Here is a 25,037-nt window from a genome sequence, read left to right as displayed (position 1 = left end):
AGACTTAATATGAGTCAATAGCAAGACCAATGGAAGTGCCCCATGTAAAACAGCCTTTAGAATCTAAATTACAACACTTCCCTTTACCATTTACATCATAATAACTTAGGTAGAGAGGCATTGGAATGTCATATTTATAATGATGTGCTGGAATAAGACACCAAAATATTCCTGCCTTAGTATTCACAAGCAGAACACCTACTCTTTCCCCCCATGGAACATTCACATGCTAACAATATGTACTCACATGATGCGCTCCCACGGTGGACGGAGAAATATGTGGGACAACACTTGAATTAGCACAGTGGGTGGCACTTTGTTCCCTCTTGCATGCTGCATTTGACATATTCGGCAGAAATGCGCCAGTAAAAACCTGAGAGTTGATTTATGGTGCTCGGGAAGCTTCTGAACCAACTGATAGAGGCAAGCTGCACACTGCTCATCACTTCGAATCCCTAGTAAGAAATAATTTATTTTAGGGATAAAAACTCAAGCCAAAAAAGATATCAAAAGAAGAAAAATTATGGATTATAAGGCAAATCCATCAAAAGAATTTGATGAAAATGGTAAGAATAAATGCATCCAGAATCAATTGATACTTAGGCATAATTAAATTGATAATGATAAGTTAACTATTGATAAATAGGGTGAAAACAAAATGCAACTTACTTGAAGCCTCTAGGAACCTATCATACCACTGAACAGGTATGATTGGATCAGGCAGCTCCCTTAGAAATTTTTTAAGAGCACTGGCTATGCAATGAGGTTCATACACACTTAGATCCACACCATTTGCATCTGAAATTTTTAAGGATAATTAATGAGTGGTAACAAATAAAACCAATGAAAAGTATTTCCAGGGGAATGATAAATACATGGTACAACCAAAGCCCTTCCGCTTTTTTAATTGTCACTTATGTTGAGCCTAACTAACTGAAATAACTTCATCACCATTAAGATCACAATAGTGTACCCTAGTAAACCAAAATTACAATGTAATAATAAAATTACCACAGCTTACCACCAAATTGGAATGATACTGGTCTGCCTGGATGGGGAAAAGGGAGGGCCTGTGGTAAGTGGGTAATTTGCAACTGGCCCCCAGTTTCAGGAGGCACCAGAAAGGGTCCCAAAAACATTCTTATCCCTCCTATTGCGGAAAACCAATACAGTGAGCCCTCGTTCTACGTCACCCCGTTTAACGTCATTTCGCGATAACGTCACGAAAATTTTGAGACCGTCATTCGTTTATCGCACCTACGCTTCGCGATAACGTCAAGTCTTTTAAATTTTGCGCGAAAAAAAAGGCGAAGCGGCGGGCATTGCAGGTTGTTCGTTTTGTGGGCGGTAATACAGTCAGTGTAAGCAAAGTATAAAACGGTGTGTTTATTCTTAATTGCAATTACGGTTTTAGCAAAAATTTCTGCAAAATGAATTATTGCATAGGTGCGCAAGGTTTTACTTAACATAATGGTTTTCAGGAACCTAAAAAGTGATTTCAAGGAATTTTTCCGTGTAGAACTCGGAGTTTTTGACGTCACTTTTTTGCCGAGTTCACAATAATTTTGGTTCCCGTAACTGCGACGATGTTTCAGCGATTATGATGCCCAGGCGACATTCACTCGGGCGACCACCATAGCGAAGCCGAAAAGCAAATGCGGGAAGATACAAAAATGGAGAAGGATTTACGTCACTGCTGCTATTGTCGTCGATGAAGACAGGAACTCGTATTTATGCGATAGTTTGGCATTCCCACCGTAAAAAATGCCCCAGATATGAAACGCTTGCATTTTTTTCGCGTAGGAATTGTGAGATCTAGGAGCCGATATTCACTTTTTACATTGTTTCTTATGGGATATTATGCTTCGATTAACGTCATTTCGTTTATCGTCACATTTTTCAGGAACGGTAAGTGACGTTAAACGAGGACTCACAGTACATTACCTTTAGCACCTCAGACTAAAAGTGTAATATCGTCATACCAGTAGAGAACTATGCTTCAACATCACTGAACCTCAATTATTCAACCTACGGAAAGTAATAGGGTTTTTCTCCTCCGTAGGAAAATCTTTCCTTTCCATAGAAACAATAAATTATGGTTTCAATAGTAGTGGCCCTTGACACCCCAATGACTTTCCTGGAGGCATACATGGGCTCTCATCGAGGCAGCACCTCCTATCCCTTTTTTCTTCCTTTGTCCATTCCCTCCGGAGGTGAGCATGTGAAAGGTCTCGGACTTGACATGGCCCTCAAGAGTGAAACCGTGCAAGCCTGCCCTGGGCACTCATTTCCACTGCACCTCAATTATAACAACAAAGCCACCAAATAACAAATTTGACCGGACTAAGAAAATGGGACTTGTTTAAAAGGGAAATTGGTACAAGTGTGTGCTTTGCGTTGGCGTTGGAGCCAGATGCTCCACAAGTTCAAGTTGATTGACAACGTGAGCCACAAATGTATGAGCTACAGTTGACTTATGTTGAGAATTTTTTGAAGGGACAAGAAATTAAGACTGCAGAAACAAATTAAGTATATCCCTCACATATATAACACCTTGTATGACTGACTGGCTAACTCACTGATGGATACAAATTCCCAACCACTCCTAGAAGACTTTAAGAGTAGAAATTTGGGACTGAGGTAGGGAAGCAAAAATGATTTGAAGAAAGATTCTGAAAACCCAGACTTGCTGTAACCTTCCCCTGAAAAGATATTTAAAATTGTGCATTTCCGGTTTTTCCCTGCACACTTATAACCAACAGCCACTAATACCCACAGTTATGCACCCTTAGCCCCTAAATTATAATATTCATGATGTTATGCATTAAAATTTCCCTGAAAACATACTGTAAGCCTCATGTGAGATTAGATATCCATGATAAGCTGAATGTGAGTGAATTAGAAGCCATTGTAGGCCATGCTGACATTCCTGATGCTTCTGATAAGTTTGCCACATTGTTCCATCAGGTACGTGAAAACAAGTATGAGTCACAATAAAGAGCAACTCTTAGGATATCGTGGTGTTTGGAAGTGAAATTGCATATAAACACATTATAATTTCTAAAAGAAAAATTTTGCTATAGCGAGGTTGCTTTCCAAACTGGAGGCCATGTCTAGACTTCATTTTAAGTAGGTCTCATAATTATAGAGGTTCATTACGGGAGGTTTATTGCAATTATGATTTTAAGGAATGTCAATGGGAAGGGCACAGGACAGGTACAATGACTTTGTTATAGGGAGACTTTACATAAATTCACTTTAAGGAGGGTTGTTATTAAGGGATTTTACAGTACATTTATTTTTGAGATATGACATAGGGGTATCATTATTTATTAAATAAATTTAAATTAAATTTAGGAAATACTAGTGGATATGTATACATAAACTCGCTTATATTTTATAATTTTATGTCCTTTATTACTCTCTTTGACAATCCTCTGCATTTCTGGCCAATACCCCTGTGAAAGTGTCAGCACTTGGAGTGTTAAGTGTCCGTAAGTGTAGGTGAAAAAAGTCCATATAGAACATGCCCCTGGGCCACAAATGTCATGGTAAGGCCATGGCATGTTAAAAATATATGAAAAACAAATTCTAATACTTGTGTCCCAATCCAAATTTTTGCCCCCTTTGTGCCCTGGCTGACATCATTCTCAGTCAGTGATGTCCAAGAAGGGTCGTCCCAATTGGGCACATCATCGTAATGCAAGGGTTAGAAGGAGGTGAGGATAAAAGGGTTCAAAGAGTTCAAAGGGATAAAATTAAACATATATTACATTCATGCCACTTCAAAAACCCTTTTCTTACAATAAGAATTATTTTCACAAGATAAACTTTCTCGCAATTCTACTTAGACAGCCTAACTACTCTTTGCGCTAATTTGTATTTAATCTCATTAAATCGATGATTACAATTTTGCAACTATTTTTACATTCAAAACATTTATTTCGATTGTTTTAACACATAATCAGCATCTGCAGAAACCGTAGCTCATTTGCTTACGATTCCCACAATGGCCAATTCCTTCCATAGCACAGGCGTCGATTGAAAGAGCACAAAGATTCCCTAAGAGCGGACAGGGCGCAGGGTACAAACTTGGGGATTGGAAAATTGTCATAGATTTGGTCAAAAAATAATATTCTGAATGAATACATACCTTCATTGAACTTTTGTCTTAGATGAGACACTGCTTCCGATGGTGCAGAGGCACGGTACACTTTATATAAATCCAAGCTGCTGTTCTTCCTGCCAATTGACTCTATTGCTGCTGTGCAGTGAATTACCAGAAGGGGTGCAGAATGTTCCTTTGGATCAAACTGAGAGCACAGTCCTAATCCAAATGCTGAAAAAGGTCAATGAATTTCATGAGAAATCTCCAAAAATAAATTAAATACATACTTGGGAATTTTCACTTATGCTACTCTCCATATCATCCCTCACAGAATGTTTAAGGCTAAATTCAATGTAGTGGTTACAAAAGAAAACTAATTCCTTTGTTTTTGAATTCTGTAACTGATTAAAAGAGCTGAATTTTCATACTGTTTTGGTGAAATAAGCAGATAAACTCAATTGGCCAGTTTGAAAACTGAATAAAATATTATCCTCCACATAATTAAAATGCTACACTTTCAGCAGTTAATATTAAATTAACCCTCATCGTTCAAGGAGGTGATGAATACCAGCTTCTCTTCCGAGAAGAAAATCAACAGGGACTATAAAATAATTTTACCACCACAGAGGCATTTTTTTACGTTGTTCCTAGCATTTTCAAACACCAACAGCCTCTTAAAATACCATTAACTGGTATAACCTACAATTTTCGAAAACGTGGGTGCATATGAAGTTCTACCTGTCTATCAAGACCAAAATAGCAATGCTAAAATGATGCTAAATATAGATTAAGTAAATGAAAAGACTTTAAGAAGGGGAATAAAAGAGCTTTTCTACAGCCTGTGAACCCTTGATGTACTCAGTGACACAGAAAGGAAAGGCTACTGCTGAGTTATTTTCAAGCATTGGCAGGGGCTGGTGATGAAACAGGATTATCATGGCCAAATAAAAAGTTCCTAATCAAGCTTAGAATGCATTTAAATGGATATAAATTACACAAATGACAGTTAATATTAATAAGAAATTGAAAGAAAACACTATTCAATTCAGACTCATTGATTTTCTAAGGAAGGTAAACATTTGGAGGCAATATATCGTATAAGTATTGATTTTCATCCTCCGAGATAAGACATTTTAAACAAAGAATATAAATACTTGATGGTATACTTATTATTCGGTCAAAAAACTGAACTCAACCTTAATGACTATATTCTGTTATCATAGGTCCAGAATTCAGTTTTTGACTAAAGTAAATGGAAATTATTACACAGTTCAGAATACGGCTGGCAACATGATTTAACTCTAACCATACTTCTGAAATGTGCAATACAGCTATTTTGGGATAAAGGTACTCATAAAATGAACAAAAGCTAAAATAAGACAATCATGATTAGCATGAAATACTAGCTAAAAAGAAAAGTTGATGCTCACAAGGGTTTGCAAAAAATAGGGCAAGAATGAAACTCATGATTTATTACAAAAATAAATGGCATTGAAACTTGATTAGAACCAATTAAATCTCATTAAATATAGATTGAAATTTCTATAACAGAAAGATAACGGGATCGACATGTGATTCTCTTATTGCTTGAATGAACGAAAAAACACATTCCCTGTGACTGTTTTGAGGTCCAAAATATAATGAAAATGCCGTTAGTTATTTTTAAGGTTTATCTCATGCAAAATATTTTCATATCAATATTTCATCTACCATGCAAATCATAGGAAGGCAGTATATTTTGAATGCATTTCCAGGAAAATCTTATATCACTCTAAACATGGTGGGCAAGAAGAGAGAAAACTAGGAGAGATTAAAAGGGAGACAGACATAGAAGATGGGTCGTGAACTAAGGAGGGAATACTGAAAATTGTGAACAACAGAAGGATGTTGGACAAGTAAAGAAAGGAAAAATAGACGATAAGGTAACAGGTGCTGAATGAAAGAGGGATAAACTATGGAGGGAAGTTATTACAGGTTGGAGCGATTAGTTAAATGATTCATGTAAACCTACTTTGACCAATACAATAAATGTGTTGACAACAATTCTAATTTGGTATCAACCACTATTTAAAAAAACAGATGATTAACCAAAAAAATACATATCATTCGCTCAAAAGAATAAAATTAATAAGATCATTAAAATATAATCCCAATGATATGATGAAGTAAGGGAATGCAAACTACACGCAAACTGTGAGTCCATATGAAATAAGTAATTGGAATTAAGCTGGAATTATTGTATATTAAAATCATACACATCTACTCTTGCATACAAAATGCAGAATGCTTCACAAAAGTCATTCATTTTTTTTCGGCCCCAGTGAAACAGTCGTCCATTCCATACCTGCTCCAAATTGCAGTCTAGCTGACCGATCAAACTCTGCATGCTGACAGCTTGGCATGGCAGATGTTGAACAAGATCGATGGGATACTAGACCACAATCTGCAACAAATATTGACATCATTTAATAGGAGAGAGAGCTTGGCATGGAAACTGACCATATGTGAGCACACAGATAAATGCTGCACACTCTAGGGCGAAGGTCTTTAAAGAGATGTCCATGAGTATCCCAAAAATGATACCAGACCACATGACAGCCCAGTTAATATTGCCCCTTCTGATAGAACTTATCTAAAATCACCTGTATAACAATTCATGCTCCTAAAACAGATGTTCAAAAAATACACAACCATATGTGATATCACCCGGAACCCAATGTAACTGAGCATAGTTTCAGTCAGCATAGAGTTAGTTTTATTCCCAAATATTTAAAGACATCATGCATTTAAACATTTTACATGACTTCCACTGGAGTAAAATTTACTTGAATTTGATCCCACAGCATGAGCACCAAATACACCATAATCCGACCCCATTGCAATCATATGGTAAGATCAAGGAAGAATTACAATCTAAGACGGAAATACTTGCTGAAATAGTAATAACAAGCAAAAAAATATCATGTGATAACCATCAAATTTATTACCAGGGTGATGTTATTACAGTTAGGGCACCCAAAAATTAAGTCTTTCATTACACGAACTGTCAAGAAATTATGAGTAAAATGCAAACTATCATCCCAGACAGCACAACTGCTTGCAAACAAATTGTAAATCTCTTGTGCAGTTGCAAATTGTATTAATGTTTGTAAAACCATTGTATTCCGAAACCACCAAAAAAATCAATTGTAATACGATACAAGTAAAATACAATTTTTAAAACCATTGTAATTTCACATTCAACATTAGACAGCAGAAAAATAAGCTCCAGTTAAATTATGAACACAACTGACCTCATTATGCGATAGTTACACGAAGATAAAGAATGACCAAGTGAGAGTGCAAATGCACTGCAAACAAAAGGCTCAAGATAAGACTACTAGCAATTACATTGTTTTACATTTAAAAAGGATGAAAGATAATTTTGAGCCTTGAAATCTCATCTTGTAGAATATTAACAAGTCCCAAATGCAAGTAATAAAATAGATCATTCTAAAGGCCAATGCTGGTACATGGTACCATTTAAAAAAGAACGTTAGCCAATGATTCAGGACCAAGTCAAGAAATATATAAGCTTACGCATAAAAAGGACAAGGAAATTAGATAAGGGTACAAAAGTTGCAGCAGAGCTATTTCTTGTTATTGGAGCTAAGTATGTACATCAATAAGTTATTTCCATAAAAATAATGAAAGCAAGATGCATAAGAAATTTACCAACCTTGACAGAGGAAACCCTGATGTACAAGGCCACGTAAGTATTTGTTGCACTTCTCACATCTTTCCAGTTGAGAGAAATGTTGTTGGTGTGAACGATTTGGAGTTTTAGATGTATCTTCTGAAGAGACATCATAGCCACTAGTGGTACCTGAGCACTCTGGTTCATTGGGAATGAGATGACCAGCAGCTGCCGCGCCTGCCTCACTACTCCGCCTGCACAACCCATCGATGCACATTAATATAGCCTTTTGGTGACACTCATCCTTTATTCCCATATTCTGTAAAAAGAAAAGGAGTGCATATTAACAGTGGCAAAATCATTACAAATTTATTCTACACATATAGCCAGAGGGAAATCAAAGATGTAAGCCTCTTCAAAAACCAAACGTTGCAAATTTTCCCATGCTACTTATAAAATAGTTAACTGCAATTAGTGGCCTCATTTCCAAACGTATATTGGCCTATCAAAAAACTTTAAAACCAGAATTGACCCCAGAAAACTAAGCTAGTCTTAAGAAAATATTTATAAACGAAAGCCTTGAAATTTATTTTAGTTGATCAAAACTTCTCAACTACTATGTTGCAATTAAAAAAAGGTTAATCACAAAATTATTTGAATTACAAACATCACTTATATAGGCAAGAGAATGTAATAGAATTTAATTATAAGGAAGCTATTTTAATAGCACAGGTTTATTCAAATGAACTCGTAACATGTGAATATATGTTTCATTCTATTATCTTCCGATTATAGGAATCAACCTCAAGATAATCAGATGCCATAAAAAGACCATGGCCAAAAATGCCTACATCCGTCTTAGCAATAAAATATTATTGAAAGGTCATTGATTTAGTTGTTTTGGCAGATGTATAATGTAAAAGCAAAAATCTCACAAACACAGGTAGAAAATTGAGTGCTAACATCTTTCATTTAAAGGCACTCCAAACTCAGCGTATGATAGTGCATCACCCATAACAATTGCTGCAACATGCATGAGACTGTCTTGATGATTCACAAATTTGATCCAAGTAAAAATCTGCCAGGCATATGAAAAAATGGCAAAGTAAACTAAGAGAGCAAAATGTGACTGGCATCATGCAGCTCCTATAGTTGAACAACAATTTACATTGAATGTGTCAATAGGATGCTTCACAGTGAATGTGTTGAAGTAGAAAATATATGAACCCACTTACCATGAGCTTCTCCCGATCTAGAAAAAGTAAATCTATTCCTTTCACATCTTTGGCCTTGAACACATCTGTGTAATTGTACAAATTTAATGCTGCCATCCACTCTAACACATTGGCTGAAGTCCATTCTCCAATAGGCTGTGGAGGAGAAAAAATACAATAAGTTTTTAAAACACAGCCAGAGAGACGCCAGCCAGTGAAGATAATTTTCATAGAACCTTACACACAAACAAATCACCAAGAAGAAAACAATTACACCTAATCTGATATTGCTTTTATTTGATCGAATCCTTTAAGTAGCCCTCCAATACGAACAAAAGACTCTGACCCAGGCATGCAGCAAAGCTTTGGAGGTTTTAGTCCCCCTCCCAAAAATTTTTTTCATGGCAAGCACCAGGATGCATCTGCTAAGGAGACCACTAGCCTGGGGCACCTACCATCTGACATTCCATTTTTCAATGTACTTACATTTCATTGCATCTGCAAATAACCAATGATGGATTTATATTTTCAGCATTATGCAAATGAAACATGTAGCTGATTCAATGAAATGAATGGTTTTAGATGCATGCGAATTGAATACAAATTATCAGTATGCTCACAGAGTTAATTTTTACTGACTGAGCTAATTAATGTATTTCTTTATTGATATTTTTATTTTTCATTTAGTGTTAGAAGAAGAAATGAAGTTCTTTTTTCATATTGTTGAATGATTCCTTCATTAACTCTATGTCTATTTTCAACGCACACCTTGTAAATTGATGCTATGCTAAAAGAAGTTCAGACTCTTAAAACAATAAATGAATTTATTATTGTTATAGGCAACCTGCATATCCCCCCAGCTGCCTCCAAGGCAATTTCTGGCTACATGCCTACTGTAAGCTAAGAAGTAATACATCAGCACACTATCTAATGAATATAAAAATAAATCAACCTTGATCGCTACTTCAACCGTTCCCTGCGGGGCCCCATAACATGTTACCATGCAACATATCGCTACACAAAATGTACCAAGGTAGAATCCAGTAATACTTTATGACACCATTACACAGGTCACCATCATGAGCTGAAAGTCACACGAGACCCCACTAGATAGCACATCACAGGGAATATGTTAACCATATAATTCAAATTGACAACATAAAAGCTCATGATAATTTTGAGGAGCTAACACTCCATTTATGAGGATATTAGAATTTTTTTAAGCTCAACTGAAACTTATTGTTTTATACACAAAGGATAAATTTCCCCATGAAAAATTATTTGGCTTATTCTGAAAGCTGTATCAGAGCGGGAGGATACATTGTTGCAATATGAGCGATAACCATTCATTTGGATGCAGAGGGAGGTGGTGGATAGCCTAATATAGCAAGCAGGGCATCGCTGGCACAGGAGTGTACATTCAATACATCGTGTTGTGCAGGAGAGAGATGAAATTAAAGGCAATTTGATTTCCAAAGCTCCCCCACCAAGTTCTCATGACTACTCAAAGAATGACGAATAGTACAGCACAATTAAAATTTTTCCTGTAAGGATTTCAGTCTTAGTTCTGAGGTGCAAATCAGGAGTCAAATATAATGCAAAAACTAATATGATTTACTAGTATCCCTGACAATGATAATGTCCAAAATCAATCGTCTGAGCTATCAATGCTGCTATTTCTGAAAATTTATACGGAATGGGATTAATTTTATGGGGATAGAATTGGATGATGCAGGTTCCTGCTTATGATTCCAGTCACAAAGTCTGAGGCATAGTCTGGCTGGTATGGCACTTGGATCTATTTTTACTTCCTGTTCTACCTCACGTATTTAACTTGAGCACTTACTTTGTATGCAGGAGTATTGGCATGGATTTTTTGCTATCTTCAAAGCTTCTGAAGGAGATTTCCTCTTCACAGACACATGAATAATGCAAACTAATATTGGCATTTGTTTTTTTATAGCTATGTAAAGGAATGATGACCCAGTGGAATTGAATGGAATTCCATGTGCGGTCATGCTCTTCTCCAAAATATCCTGCATTTTCCTTGAGAAGTAATTAATGCCTTTGAAAAGTTTAATGAAGTAACGCAGCGCTTTCATCACATATAAGTAGTTTACCAACTATCAAAAGACAGATAGATAGGCATTAGGGTAGGTAGGTTTTAATTATCCAAGTTTATAGGAATTAAAAAAATTATTTTACAACTTTGTCATAAAAATCTGCCTCTTACATTTAAATACGATAAATGACATTTAACAGAATATAAAACTGATGGTGCTTTTGAAACTACTTAGAGGTGTCCAAAGATTTGAACATTCCAAAAGGCCTCTAAAAGAAAGTTGAAGCAGAGGACTGCTGTATTCTTAGAGAAACAGGAAAACTCTTCATGACAATGCATCTAACTACTCAGTTAGTTCTTTGCAATTCAGTAAGTGCCTTTACAAGTTCTATTAGATTCAAAATTGGGATTGTGAACCCTGAAGAAATAAGTTAGCTGGTATGGGTACAAATTATGGCCCATTGGACCTACTCTGCCAGATGAATACATTAAGAGACTTATGACATAGCAAGCTATTCTGATATAATCCAGTTAAGCTACCAAGGCGTCATTCTTCCCTGTGGATATTTTCGGACACTACCGGACAAGATGTTGCTGGACTGCTGAGCACATTATGCCACAAGCAGTCCAAATATCCAAGTGTCCGAAAATATCCACAGGGAAGAATGACGCCTCGGTAGCTTAACTGGCTAAAGCACTCGACTGGAAATCGGGGGATTCTGGTTCGAATCCCGGTCAAGGCGAATGATTTTTTCTCTGTGGATCTTTCGCACGATTGTGCATTGCGGGTGACTCCCGTAAAAGTTATCACCGCGGCTAGTCCCGGTATACCTTAAAAACTATACTGATATAGTTTTGCAAATGTTGATTCCCCTTCTAGGGTCCATTGGCTACCACCAATTCTCCCTTAATGTGAATCATGACTTTTGAAATAGATTCTGTGGGTAACCACAGGATGCACGAGGAGGAAAATTTAACGCATCCTTTGAGGTGTGGAGTCAATCAACCTGCTGAGAGCCATTCGGAAAACCACTGGTATGCATTCCCAACCAGCACCCACCACTGCAGCAGTATACGATCGTCAGAAATTTTTTCTTAGACTCAGGAGTAGTTGAAAGCTATTTTTTTAGCCAAGAGTTATGGATGGGAAGTGCGACGGCCAAGTGGATGGAGTGCTTGACAACTGATAAAAGAGACCTAGTGAAAACTTAGCCCACCCCAAACAAAATTCCTCAAAAAGCAAGGTGGCCAAAAGAAAGGAACTGGCCCTCATACGCTGATGGAGTGGAATTCACACATTGAGAGCTTTTTTTCTTCAAAGATCGGCTCCACACTCACCTAAACAAACCAATCGCTTGCGCTTCAGCAGTTGTGAGTGACCTCTGGATGAGCAGGATGTATTCAGCTAAAACAACTGCAGCACCAATTTTATATAACCAATACACCATGTATATTTTTGAACACAGAAAATTCAAATGCCAATTCAACTTATAAGGAAAAATCCTCTACAATGGTTTCTTTTATTGTCTTAGGTAGTCATCAATGGGAAGGGGGTTACTCACCGACTAATAGTGAAGGGTTAAATTCCGATCGGGCAATTGTATGATAAATTCAAGTAACAGAGGACTCACATGAATTTGATGGGTTGGGTATGCTGATGTAAGCAGTCAGGCAGGGATATACATATTCTACAAGATTCAAGACAGAGTAAGTGTGGAGTATTCCCAGATTTTGGTGATTTGTCCCTAATGATGTTTGTTTAACTATGATTTTTGACGGTGCAGAAAAAAGTGCTGTTTATGATGCCTCATTCTTTATTCAACGTTTTATTCCATAGACATACCTATATGCAAGGGAATGAATAAGCTTTCATAAGGATCTAATTTGTGGTTTTTCATCGATTTCAATGAAGTTAGGCCAGCTGCAGTGATTTGGTGGCCTGATTCAAATATTTGCTGTGTTATCATTATTCCAACACACCATTACTGATAAACTTTTGGCTTCAACAAGCATATGAGTACATTATGATCATTTATATACTGAAGTTAATAGTGATACCAAAGATTTTTAAGAGGAATTCATGCAAGAATTAAAGATACTTAAAGGACTTTTCAAAAGGCTATTTTGTCAAAATACGACTAAAAAGGAAAAATGAGAAATTTCTGAAGGGTTCAACCCCCACTCTCATATACACACATCCCTCAAGTCATGTCTAAGCACACCACAGAGGGCTTGAGTATCAGCCTGCAAGTGAATTAAGGATGGGAAAGGTAAGTATGATGGGTGTGTTTCTGTGGCAACTCAATCAGTAATATTTAATCATTTTGCCAATGTCAGAAGGAGGGTACGGGGAACTCTATGGGCACTTGGTGTTACTCAATTTATGAAGCATTTTCCCTTTGGTTATTCTCATGAAAGAGGACCAATTACTAGCCTCTTCACTTCTGTAGAGCAGGAGTGACTATTTTCAAGCTTAATTTCATGTGCTTCATGAGCAGAAAAATAGGAACAATTCCTTTAAAAAATTTAAAAAAAGAAACCAACCTTCTGCCTGTTATGAAAGCGAACTTTTCAAGGATCTATTAAGGATAGAATTATGAAAAAAAAAATGATTGCAACAAGCACCACTAAAAAGCAAAAGATGAAAACTTGAAAACTGAGTTACAAACGCCACTGCAAGAAATTGAAAGAGAGGGTGAAGCAGGGTGTGTAACAGAATGATCTTTAATACAAAAAGCTCTAAAATGAACTAAAGGACTACTTGGTAATCGTCTTCAAAATAAATATTTATTAAAGACGAAAATCAAACTTTTCAAAAATAGGTTTACTGTGCCTCCTGATCGTGGATAAGATTAAATGCCCTCAATACTTCGCACTCATCCACGGCATCCATTTATTATCAAGAAGTCCCGAAAACCCCAGATATCATCTGTTGGTAGTTACCGACAGTCAGTGGCTGATTAATATGCATTGTGATATTCTATTTCACCTCCCGTCTTATCGGAGATAGACCGAGGGTTATCGTGAATCCAAGAAAGCACTACCTTCCTGGCCATATTCCTCAACTGACCATCAATTTCACATGCATGTTTACAAAATGAGGTCACTGCTCCCACCAAAAAAATACTATGAAATTAACGCTTCTACTTCAATCGAGGTGGTAGCGGAGAAACAACCACACGAAAGTACAAAGAAAAAAATTAACTCGACTAGGAAAAGAGTAAATAGATATTCTAGAGACATATGTTAAGATAACAAAGAAAAAGTACCGAAACTATTTATTTCACTAATTCACACCGACATGAAACGAATTAAAAATACTAAGAATCAATTCTGGAGCGTATTCATTGAGTTAAAACAGCAAGATAGTATAGGGAATCAGATTTATTCTCGACCACAATCATAAGGATTCTAATCCGATTTGAAGTTTTACCTGTCAGGTACTACGGATATTAGGGTAATAAGTCTGAGGACCCAGAGAATTTTTCATCACGGAAAGAAAATATTCCAGTCCTTCAATAACATAAGTATTTAGAAATTAGGCTGGTAATTCAATGGGAAATGTAAAAATTTGCCAAGGTGAGAATTCATGAAAATTTAAGGACGCCCTAAAAATTCAACCACAGATTTCTCGATATGAAAAAACACGTCCATTAGGGCAAAAGACTATGTCACGTTTACATTGAATTCATTTTGGCACATAATTATTTAGCAAGATCCACTACCTGGCAAGCTCAAATGCCGAACAGCCAACGCGAAATAGCATTTACTTCACTACGAAGGTATTCTTTCTACATCACCTCAGAAACAGAAAAAGTAAAATATTCAGTCTTGCTTCCACAAATAAAATTAAAAATCCAACAAATATTACCATCGGAAATGGTACGCACACTTCATCGTATACCAACACACTGAATCCTCAAATGTGATACAGCTTCGATACACGGATCGTAGTAAAATTGTAATCTAGCACTAACGCAAACAGACGAAATGTAAAGGTAGAAAAGAATAATTATTAACTTCATAATGATGAGCACACAATTATTAACGACGCAACTTAAAGCACAACTACATAGCATTGTTCGGAAATTGATGAGTGCCCTCGGTCCCCTCCCAGACTCAAGCATCTCCAGCCGCTGCTGCTGTTGCTAGCTGAAAAGAGAACGGCTCTCGTGCACTGGGGAGTGGCCCAGCAACAAGCCCAGCGGCGGATCCGAGTAGCGATCCAAAACGAACGCTGATTGGTTGACAATTCCACCAATAATAGGCGGCCCTGCAATCCCGTTGTGGAGTGGACTGCTACGTTGCCATATGAGCCACTTTGACCTCTAAGTGGAGCATAACCTTCCTTTTCGAATTCTTAAGTTTAACTCCTGTCAGCCCGAGGGATGGGATCGCCGAAGCTTGGGAAAACTATTAATATTTCATTTGAAACATTGGAATATATTACCTATAACGAAATGTAAAGAAAAATCGCAAGGACAGCCGAGCCAGACGGCATCTCATTTGTATGTATGCATAATACAAGAAAAAGCGCAAACTGCATGGAAATGATAACTCGTAGGGGCATCTTATGGACTCATAAAATATAAAAATTGAATTCAGAAACTCAGATAACAATAGAGGTATAATGAAAAATCCGTGAAAAGGATGACTATCAACTGAAAATGAACACCCGCCTCCGTTCAATTAAAAAAAACTTAAAAGTAAGGCTTGAACATAGCAAAGCAATAGGTGAACCTGAAATAATGTGTAAAAATTCAATACCCTATTTTCAACTGAATATATTTCTTAGCGTTATGGGATAACTGATACTTCCTAAATATTCTAACGAAAGTTGATTAGGACAAGGATTATTTTTGCATTATGAAAAAACTCTCATGCAATACGTAGAAAAGGGACTTGAATCATCAAAATAACACAAACGCTCAAATCAAACAGCAAAATGCTCTCATAATACTTGTTTTTTCCACACTCATCCAAGAAATAAAATGTTTCTATACGTAGCGAACGCGGCATGCAACATTAAAAAAAAGGTTCGCAGCAACACTTAGCAAAATTAACCTTACAGAAACAGTTAGAAAGCAGTCATATTGTCAGAAATAATAGCTTACCCATATCTATAAATTATGACCAGCAATGCCCTCCGCGATTCGAAAAAATCAACAATGCCATCAAAATCACTTTTTGCATTTGAAGTAATTAATTTCCCCAATCCAATCTAAATTACAATTTCGTTAAAAATACCCATGGCTTAATTTAAAAAAACAGGATTCGTAGTGGAAAGTCGGATTATTAACATTCAAGGAAAATAATAATTCAATACGTAAGGAGCGAATTCAAAAATCACTCGTCCGAATTCTAAAGAGGGCGGCAAGCGGTAATAACTTCACATGGGAATCTTTACCACCAAAGAGGCATTGAGGTTGTCAGTTTGATAAATCGACCAAACGAATATTTTTGGAGGTCTTTATGAAAATAAATATTTGAGATACTTGCAAGAAGATAGCGTTGATTAATACATAAAGCAATTGCGAATGCATATCAGAGTCAGTGAATCAATTAGCAAATTAAAATACGATCGTATTATGCTTCATGTTCAATAGCAAAATACTTATCAGTTTTTTTAACAGATACAAACAATTTAACCACATTTTACTATTCCAATCGAAGTGGAAGCTTTATCCCCAACTGTGTCAGCGTATTCCTCTAATTTTAGTCTATACTACTACTTCCCGTCGCACTCCATACAGTGAAAGTAAAACCAATATCGACGTAAAATGACTACAAGGACACCCAAGAACGGATTTCCGGAAAATTATCCGAGCAGTGAACACCTTGGCACATACGCTTCGTTTGGATTTACAACTTTTATAAGGAGTTGCCGAGCAAATAGCGAACCGAGAGAGAGCAAAATGATGTTATAATCCCAAACCTTCAAGGGTGGATCAATAAAAGTTGGAGTGGGAGGCGCGCAGCTGACAAGGAGCGCACAGGGGCCACCTCCCGAGGTGAAATTCTGCGAACACACTCGCCGTACTCCCCACTGAAATAAGTTCTCTACATAGAAAGGAAGTCTCCCTTTATATTCTACTAGCAGGCCTCCAAGCGTTGCTCGGGAAGGATAGTACCCAGAGATGTGGGGAACTTGAAACATTGAATTCATGGTCACATGGCACGATTTTTAGGCAAAGGTACGAAGCAAGTATGATGATGGTATACGTATATAACAGCAAATAATGGAAAAACTATTTACGTATACCGCGCATGGGATCAGCTTATACCCCGCTCCACAGCAATGATCATTCTGCGTGTCCGAACGTGCGCACACCAAAAAAGTCGTGTGAGCACATACCCCAGCAAAAAAGTTTGCACCAAGAGCATTTATAGTTAAGTACAGAATCCTTTGAGTTATGTTTTCCCTTTGAGCGTGTCCAGAGGTGTGCCTACCCGGGAGGATGTCCAACCACAGAAGTTGTATGACATGACGTAAAAATGAGAAAAACAACGCAAATAACGCATCGAGCGCAACCAGAAGTAGCACTAAGGGCTTTGGGAGCATAAGTTCCATCTACGCACCAACTTTGGTTGCAATCCGTGCAGCCGCATGAAAATGCATAGCGGACAGACAAACAGACACCCACTTTTAAATGCATAGATAAAACGGACCTCTCACACGGCACGTATGCTTTTCTAGGCACCTAGAGAGGCAAAAAATGCTGATCCCACCGTAATTCACCAGACGAAACACGCGAACGCATGCATTTAACAACGATCCTCACGAGGCTAATATGACCTATCGGAAAAAATTCTAGCTCAAAGGCTATGATTTCCAAGTGACACAAAAATCTGCCTCTTCTTTCAACGCAAAAATACTTTCCAGAATACACAACCCAATACGTGAAATTGGCGTCCATCAATTTAAAATACCATCCATCGTAAGTAAGAAAACGAAACGGCAATTACCTTTAATGCACTTACAGCGGCTAGCAGAACTGAAATAACTTGAAGTGCCAATAGCTTCCGTGCTTGGGACTGGTATTATAATTTCTAGAGAGTCGATGGAAAGATGTGGTCGGATAAGAAACGTATAACCTAGACAGAGAACATGAAAATTTACTATAGGGTCACGAGGAATTATTTCCTCGAAAATAACGAACAACCTTGAAAACTTCACGCGGTGAATCGATAACCCATTTGCCGTGTCATATTCACAGTCGTTCATACCCAGACCCAAACATTCCGACATTAATAACCGAGCACGAATTTAAAATCAAAATGAAAAATCAGGAAAAACCTTACGATATGGTTACCATCGCCACCGATCTCAAATTTCCATTTGTTCTCTTGCGTAAAAAGAAAAATTCTATGACATGAAACCATTGGTGACTAAGAAAACTCCAACGATGATCACGGAAGGCAGAACAGAGCCGGCTTAAAATAAAATTACAAATTATCATTTTCATAACCATAAAATTTTAACCTTAGTAAAGTAAAAAAATAATGATACAAACAAATATCCACAATACTGCCTACTTCTCGCGAGACCGGGAAGATTTCCAAATAACTCAAGGAATAGAGCACCTAATGAGGCACAGCGTAATATACACAAAGTTATTCATTTCTAAGCAGTAACTATCGTATCAAACATTACCCAGTACTATTTTATTTTGGCAGTAATATTTTATTTTATTTAAGAGGGTTAAAAAATTGAGTTCAGGAGTTCAGGTTCAGGAGTGAGGCAGTAACACGAATTCGCCATTATTTCTTGAGATAGGTTTCGGCTCAAAATTCACTCCCTGCTCTGTAATCAAGCAACTGTAGATCAAACAAGAGTATTGCGTTATTTCGAAAAAAAATCGGCTTCTACGAAAGCAATCACTCGCTAGCCAGGCTCTGCTAAGGAAATATTTTCAATTATAGGCGAGCTTACTTTGTGAAATATCCTCATGCTCAATTAAATAATTTGATAAAATTGTCTATTCCGCACACATATCTATGGTAAATATCAAACGGTTTCAATACACCTGTGTCATTTTCTAGACGAAATGCTATTAATTTTTGGTATTTTCACCAGGAAATGACCCGGTATTGTCAAAACCGGTCAAGGTGTGTCAAACAAAAGTGTGTGGAATACACATAGTTATCACATTATTAAATTAATCAACTGAGGAAGTACTGCAGACAAGAGCACCACGAACCTAAGGCTAGTCCACTGCCTTATAGTGAGGAACACCCAATTATGTAATTGACACGACGACTAGTAGAGCGCGTTATAGGTCAACTGGAACCAGAGTCCTCTGGATTGTTGATAATACACTACAAAGACCCTATGAGGGAGTAGTGTAGAGAACTGCCATCCAGAGGACTCTGACTGGAACGAAGGGTAGCAAAATTCACGAAGAAAGGTGGCAGAGGAACCTATAGATCCTCATTGGTAAAATAAACGCTAACCTAACTGCAACAGTTCACAAGTCGTTCTTAAATATAAGACAAATCCATATCATCCCTTCGATGATTCTTCGGAACACTACCATTAAAACGAATTCGGCTCTGTGGTTAGCGTAATAGCATTAAACTCGCTAGCGTAATAGTATTTAACTGAGGGCTTTAAATGAAAAATACAACGGAGGACAAATCAGCGGAGTGCAAAAACAAGAAAGTAAATAGATTGCAATCACAAAGTTTCACAGCATCGATTTGACCGACATGACAATTACAGTCTTTGCTTTACGATATTTGAGTTGGCGCAAGGATATCCTCGCGAAACTGTAGTTAACTGAAAACATTTGAGGCAAACGATCCTTCTTGAAAAAAACCTGGCCACATATTAAATCACGAAAAACTCACAACTTGAGACGTACAGGAGTCAGTTAACAGAACGACGTTTACATATTTAAGAGGATGGATGGAGAGAATAAGGGAGCATATTAATCACTCTCAAAGTTTATAAATAATGGCACTCCTCAGACGACTAACTTAAAGAAAAATTCAGTGAAATGATATTGGTGCGCGATAATACTTCTGCGCCACTTAATTCCTCATTGAGACGCCCAAGTACACACTAGGACATTCCGATTGAGACGAGGGTAAAAATTATATTATTTGGAAAGTTCCAGTGACTTGCCAACAATAGTATGCGTTCCATTTTGAATAAATAGGTATATGTAGCTTAGTGGATCGAGCGGTTGGGTGTCATTCGGAGGATCCAGGGTTTAAATCCCGCGTGAAGCCATATGCACCCCCCAAATGAATCCTGAAAGGGCAAGGAGATTTAATTGTAGTAACAGCTCCCCCAACCCTATAAATGTGATATTCACACCTATGTTGAGCTCTACTCTCACTTATCCGAACCAACCTTCGTGCTGAATCACTGACTGACTGAGTGAATGACTGATTGAAAAATTATTTTCAATATTTCACAATACCCCATCACTAACAAGGGTAGAGACTATTCGGAAATGTTGCAGTTCACGGATTATATGTACATACCAACTATAGGAAATCAAAGCGGGATTCTTCGTTGGGGATCATGACGAGCTAGAGGCCCTTTTACATGGTGCAAGTTTTTACACCGATAAATGCATCCGAAAATGCACCCTTTTCGAAATGGAATTGAAGTATATTCTGAATTCAATATTTTCAGGCATAACTTTGTAAAAGCTAATTGTGAAATAAAAATAAAAGAAATTATGTGAAAACCCATAGCATTAGATTTAAAATTCTGTGCATTTAAACACAGTTAATTTTAATCATTCAAAATTCTATTTCCTCTCCAGCTCCGTTATTCACTCGAGCGATCGCGAAATTAGCCGTTTTAAACGAAGAAATTTCCCTCATACAAGCGCACACGACGATATGGCGCACGTAACGTGATCAATAGCCTCAAATTCCCCCGAGACCTGTTAGGGTCCCAACGGATACCATGAGTGATCCAGGAGCTTGACCAGGAGAACATGATTTTGGGCAGTTTATATTAACCTTACAGGAAGATTACGGAAGCGGGATTGGATCAATCGTGCATTCCTCTACGAAGATGATGCAGCCAATGGATGGCGTAGTGAATACGCAGCGAATTCTACTTGGGGTTCTCGACTCACGAACGCTTGCTAAAAGAAATATGAATAACCGTACCCTATGAACTAGAGCAGGGGTCTCCAAAATACGGCCCGCGGGCCGGATCAGGCCCTCGGAGGGCTTTCATCCGGCCCGCGCATTCGTTTCAAGTATCGAATATCGTATACTTCAGTAATCGGCAAATTTGCTATCCGGCCGTGGGGCGATTAGGAACTTGGAATGTGGCCCTCGTGGCCAAGTAAATTGGAGACCCCTGAACTAGAGGATGCAAGGGTTGATTTCTTCCCATGATTCGAGGGCGTAGTCTGCCAACGTCTTTGGGTTACTACTTCCTGGAAACATCGAATTAAATCAAACCTTGGACTCAGAAGGAAACCAGAAAACTCAAGTAATACTATATTTAAAGAAATAAAAGATCGTAGCACTTTTCCACAAGAATTTTTAATGGTACGCATTAAAAATTCTAGTGGAAAAGTGCTACGATCTTTTATTTCTTTAAATATGTCTGACTTCCACCAATTGAAGCCTGAATCTGTTGAACTTATTCAAATAATACTTCCTACTATATACCTAATATATACCTGAGGAATTGGAATTACATACTTCAATGAGATGAGACGAATTTGATGGGAGAAAATCGTAACACTCCCCAAAACTTATCGGTTATCTTCAAAGTATGTGTTTTCAATCAATAAAATTTTCAATACGGCAGATGAGAAGATATAAGTTTAAACTAGGTACTCGACCACCATTACCACTAATCACCACAAACGAAAACCGGTACAGAAAGTGATTATTCGAAAAAAATAATGGTAGAGGCGTAGAGAACTGATTGTGCGTGCAACCGTGCCCAGGGTATGCACTTAGCGACCCACCCCAAATGTCCATGGCTACTTTCTATTTCTAAGGCTAAGAGATTGCCTAAAATTGAATGATTATGTGGACCGATCTCCACAAATACGGAAGGCATTAGGCTAAGTATTCTTAAGTACTCATGACACCACGAGAATATGTACGTACGGAGCCAAAAACCCAACTAAACTTAAACTACTTCATCGCAATATTTTCATTCCATAAATGCAAGAATATTTTTAGCAAATAAGTAGTCAATTTAAAATAAAAAATCATAACTTTTGATAAAGGTAACTGAGTCACTGTTAATTCAATGACATTAAATTTCTATGTGCTTCACGCTCAAAACGGAAAGAACCCACAGTAGTTGCTGCCACTTAAATTTATGAAGGTACGACAATTAATTAACAACAGCATCTCTCACAATTCGTAAAGGAAACTGTTACATCAACCAATTTATGGAATACTTGTAAAGCTTGTAAAAAAGCTCAAATTTGTCAGTGAACAATAAAATCATAAACTTTTACCGGACACATAAGGTACGAGTGAAATCACTAATTAGCAAGAACGACTTATTCCTGAATTTCACCATCCTCCCCCAGCTACCACTTTTTCCTAATAGTTCACACAGCTAAACAGTAATGCTTTTCTTTAATGTCTAACAGATAAACATTAACTTTCCTTCAATCACTGAGACGATTATCTTTATCATTTTATCGAAGATTTGCGGTGGCTTCCAGACCTCGGCTATATTTTGCCTATTAAGTCAACCTCTCCTCACTTGATAATTCTTAAGGCATTGCCTCATAATAAATCGACGTTTTCCCTAGTTCAAATCCCGATCTGAGCAGTTTTACACCTTCATTAATCAATTTATTAACAGACGTCGAATAATTTCTAAAAATAAACCGCTTGAGATTTTAAGCGAAGGCATCAACAACATAACTGATACATGTACTTCATAACTTTTCCGTTACTGCTGTGGGACGCCTACACTGAGGCAGTAAAGTTTATAGGCACCAGACACGTGCTCAATTTGGGTCGAATAATACTAATAATGTTATAGGAGTTTCGAATAATCATAGAGAGAAACTGAGATTAGATGGGTATCGGTATCCTTACCTCTAGAATAACTCAAGTGCCTTTCAAGTGGCAAACTGCATACTATCCTTTTACACCTTATAGGCGTTGAATAGGAAAGGGATACCAATAAATCATGAGGCTAGAAGAATATATAAAAATACTGCTATCCCACCGGCATTGGCTCGAGTCCTTGAGGCTTATTCAGACCACCCACTCTGTATTAGCAAACATTCAACGGAAGAGCTATCGAGCCATTTAAAAGTTAAGAGATGGTTAGGCGAAATAAAATTTCAAGGCAGTTTTAACTGATCTCATACGTACGGACTTTTCTTTCGATTACATGATACAATGTGAATAAAAAAAACTCGAAGGCAAACAAGAACTTTTAAGGAATTAAGTACCCACGAATAATTTCTTAGGATTAATGGGCAGAGCCGGAATAATATACTCACTCACCAAGTCAGGTTGGTAATGCAGTAAAACATAATCTTTAAACAACCCACTTGTGGTGGTGTTGACTGCCTTAGTAGTGTCCTTGGAAATGTCGGTCGTCCGCTTGCTCCCCTCGCATTCGCTAATTCCTACATTGGCAGTAGTCTCCATGTCACCTCTTCAATAGATGGATTGCAAGGAGAATCTTGGTGCGAACGAGTTGGGCAGATTTGGTCAATAATCAGCCATATAACCTTCTTTTTGAATAACAGCGATATCCAAGGAAACGAACTTTCAGCATAAAGAGTTGTAACAGAAAAAGCACAGTAAGGAAATTGTTCAAAATTCACGACATTTCAATATTCAGCCGACTTAACTCTACCTTGGATGCTCCACGGTGGTTATGCTACTGAATACCTTCTGAGACTAAAATGCATTCTTAAACGAAAATCTTATGTCCCCCGCAAATACCAAACAACACCTTTAACGTCAAAGTTTGTTCCGACTAAACGGTGCCGTTAGCGGCCACTGAACTAACTCCCAAGAAGTACTGTATTACGCCCAGGATGCCACCAGCACGTGCATACATTTTGAACGTTCCGAGGAAGATATCTTCTTTCTAGTTCAATAATATGCATTAGCAAAAATTCAGCTTTTTTTAATCGCGTAAGAATAACTAAGGGATACAATATGACAAAAAATTGGCGAACTTAATTTGTTTTCAAATCTGAGAAAAGAAATTTTTCTCGGCTCCTGAACCCATTTAATTCGACAGAAAATATATGCACATAATAAAAACAAAAATGCTCAAAGCTTGACACACACTGATATTGTATCACTCAATTCAAGATTAAATATATGAAGTCCTAGCGGACCACTCAGGCTAACCGTATTACATAAAGAATAATGATTAATTAAGTCTTCTTACGAACGATCCACGGAATGGACCAAAGGTGTTCCCACGGCCCGAAAGCTACAACGGAAGCATTGACATTAAATTTATCAACTGAAGGAAAACCAGCACACATACACTATTTGCGAGAATTAATATCGATAATCCATAACGAACAATTTCTGAAGAATATCAAACTGGTCAACGTAAATATATCAAATAGCAATACTAAACGATTTGACGCCAAAAAAGAAGTAAGGATACGTAACATTGATAAGGCAAACGTAAATGCCCTATGGATACCAACATTCCATGAACTCCTACCAAAGAATTTACTCTTGGCTACGTTCTCATTACATCGGAAACTATTGTCTCTGACGAAGCTCAGTAGTAATAGTATTTCGATAAATAAACAAAATATCGCCCCAGTAATGTACAAAACCTGCAGAAGAGGTCTGTGTTGCGACAGCTCTAGCGAGGTACTAGTTACGGCTTTGATATCAAAGAATCGCGCAAGCTTTATGAACATAAGGTGAATATCAATCTCCGGAAAAAAAAATTACCAGAGTCATATACCTGCTGAACGTCATGTCTTCCGTATTCAATGAAGTACTTCTAAGGCACACATGCGGCTGGTATGT

The 25,037-nt window shown here is 37.4% G+C and overlaps 1 protein-coding gene across 1 annotated transcript in view; it reads right to left on the bottom strand.

The window, feature by feature from the left end:
* LOC124170628 (phosphatidylinositol 3-kinase regulatory subunit alpha-like) overlaps window positions 1–25,037 on the bottom strand; it is a 56,666-nt gene that overhangs the window by 10,717 nt on the left and 20,912 nt on the right. The window contains exons 2-7 of the mRNA XM_046549471.1: window positions 9,020–9,154; window positions 7,827–8,103; window positions 6,453–6,551; window positions 4,154–4,339; window positions 670–798; window positions 248–455 (exon numbers count right to left, since the gene is read on the bottom strand). Of these exons, the coding sequence (XP_046405427.1) occupies window positions 248–455; window positions 670–798; window positions 4,154–4,339; window positions 6,453–6,551; window positions 7,827–8,103; window positions 9,020–9,154 (1,034 nt within the window). The remainder of the gene's footprint in view (window positions 1–247; window positions 456–669; window positions 799–4,153; window positions 4,340–6,452; window positions 6,552–7,826; window positions 8,104–9,019; window positions 9,155–25,037) is intronic.

This window comes from Ischnura elegans, chromosome X (genome assembly GCF_921293095.1).
Source record: "Ischnura elegans chromosome X, ioIscEleg1.1, whole genome shotgun sequence".
Classification (NCBI taxonomy): domain Eukaryota; kingdom Metazoa; phylum Arthropoda; class Insecta; order Odonata; family Coenagrionidae; genus Ischnura; species Ischnura elegans.
This window is presented reverse-complemented; position numbering and strand designations above follow the sequence as displayed.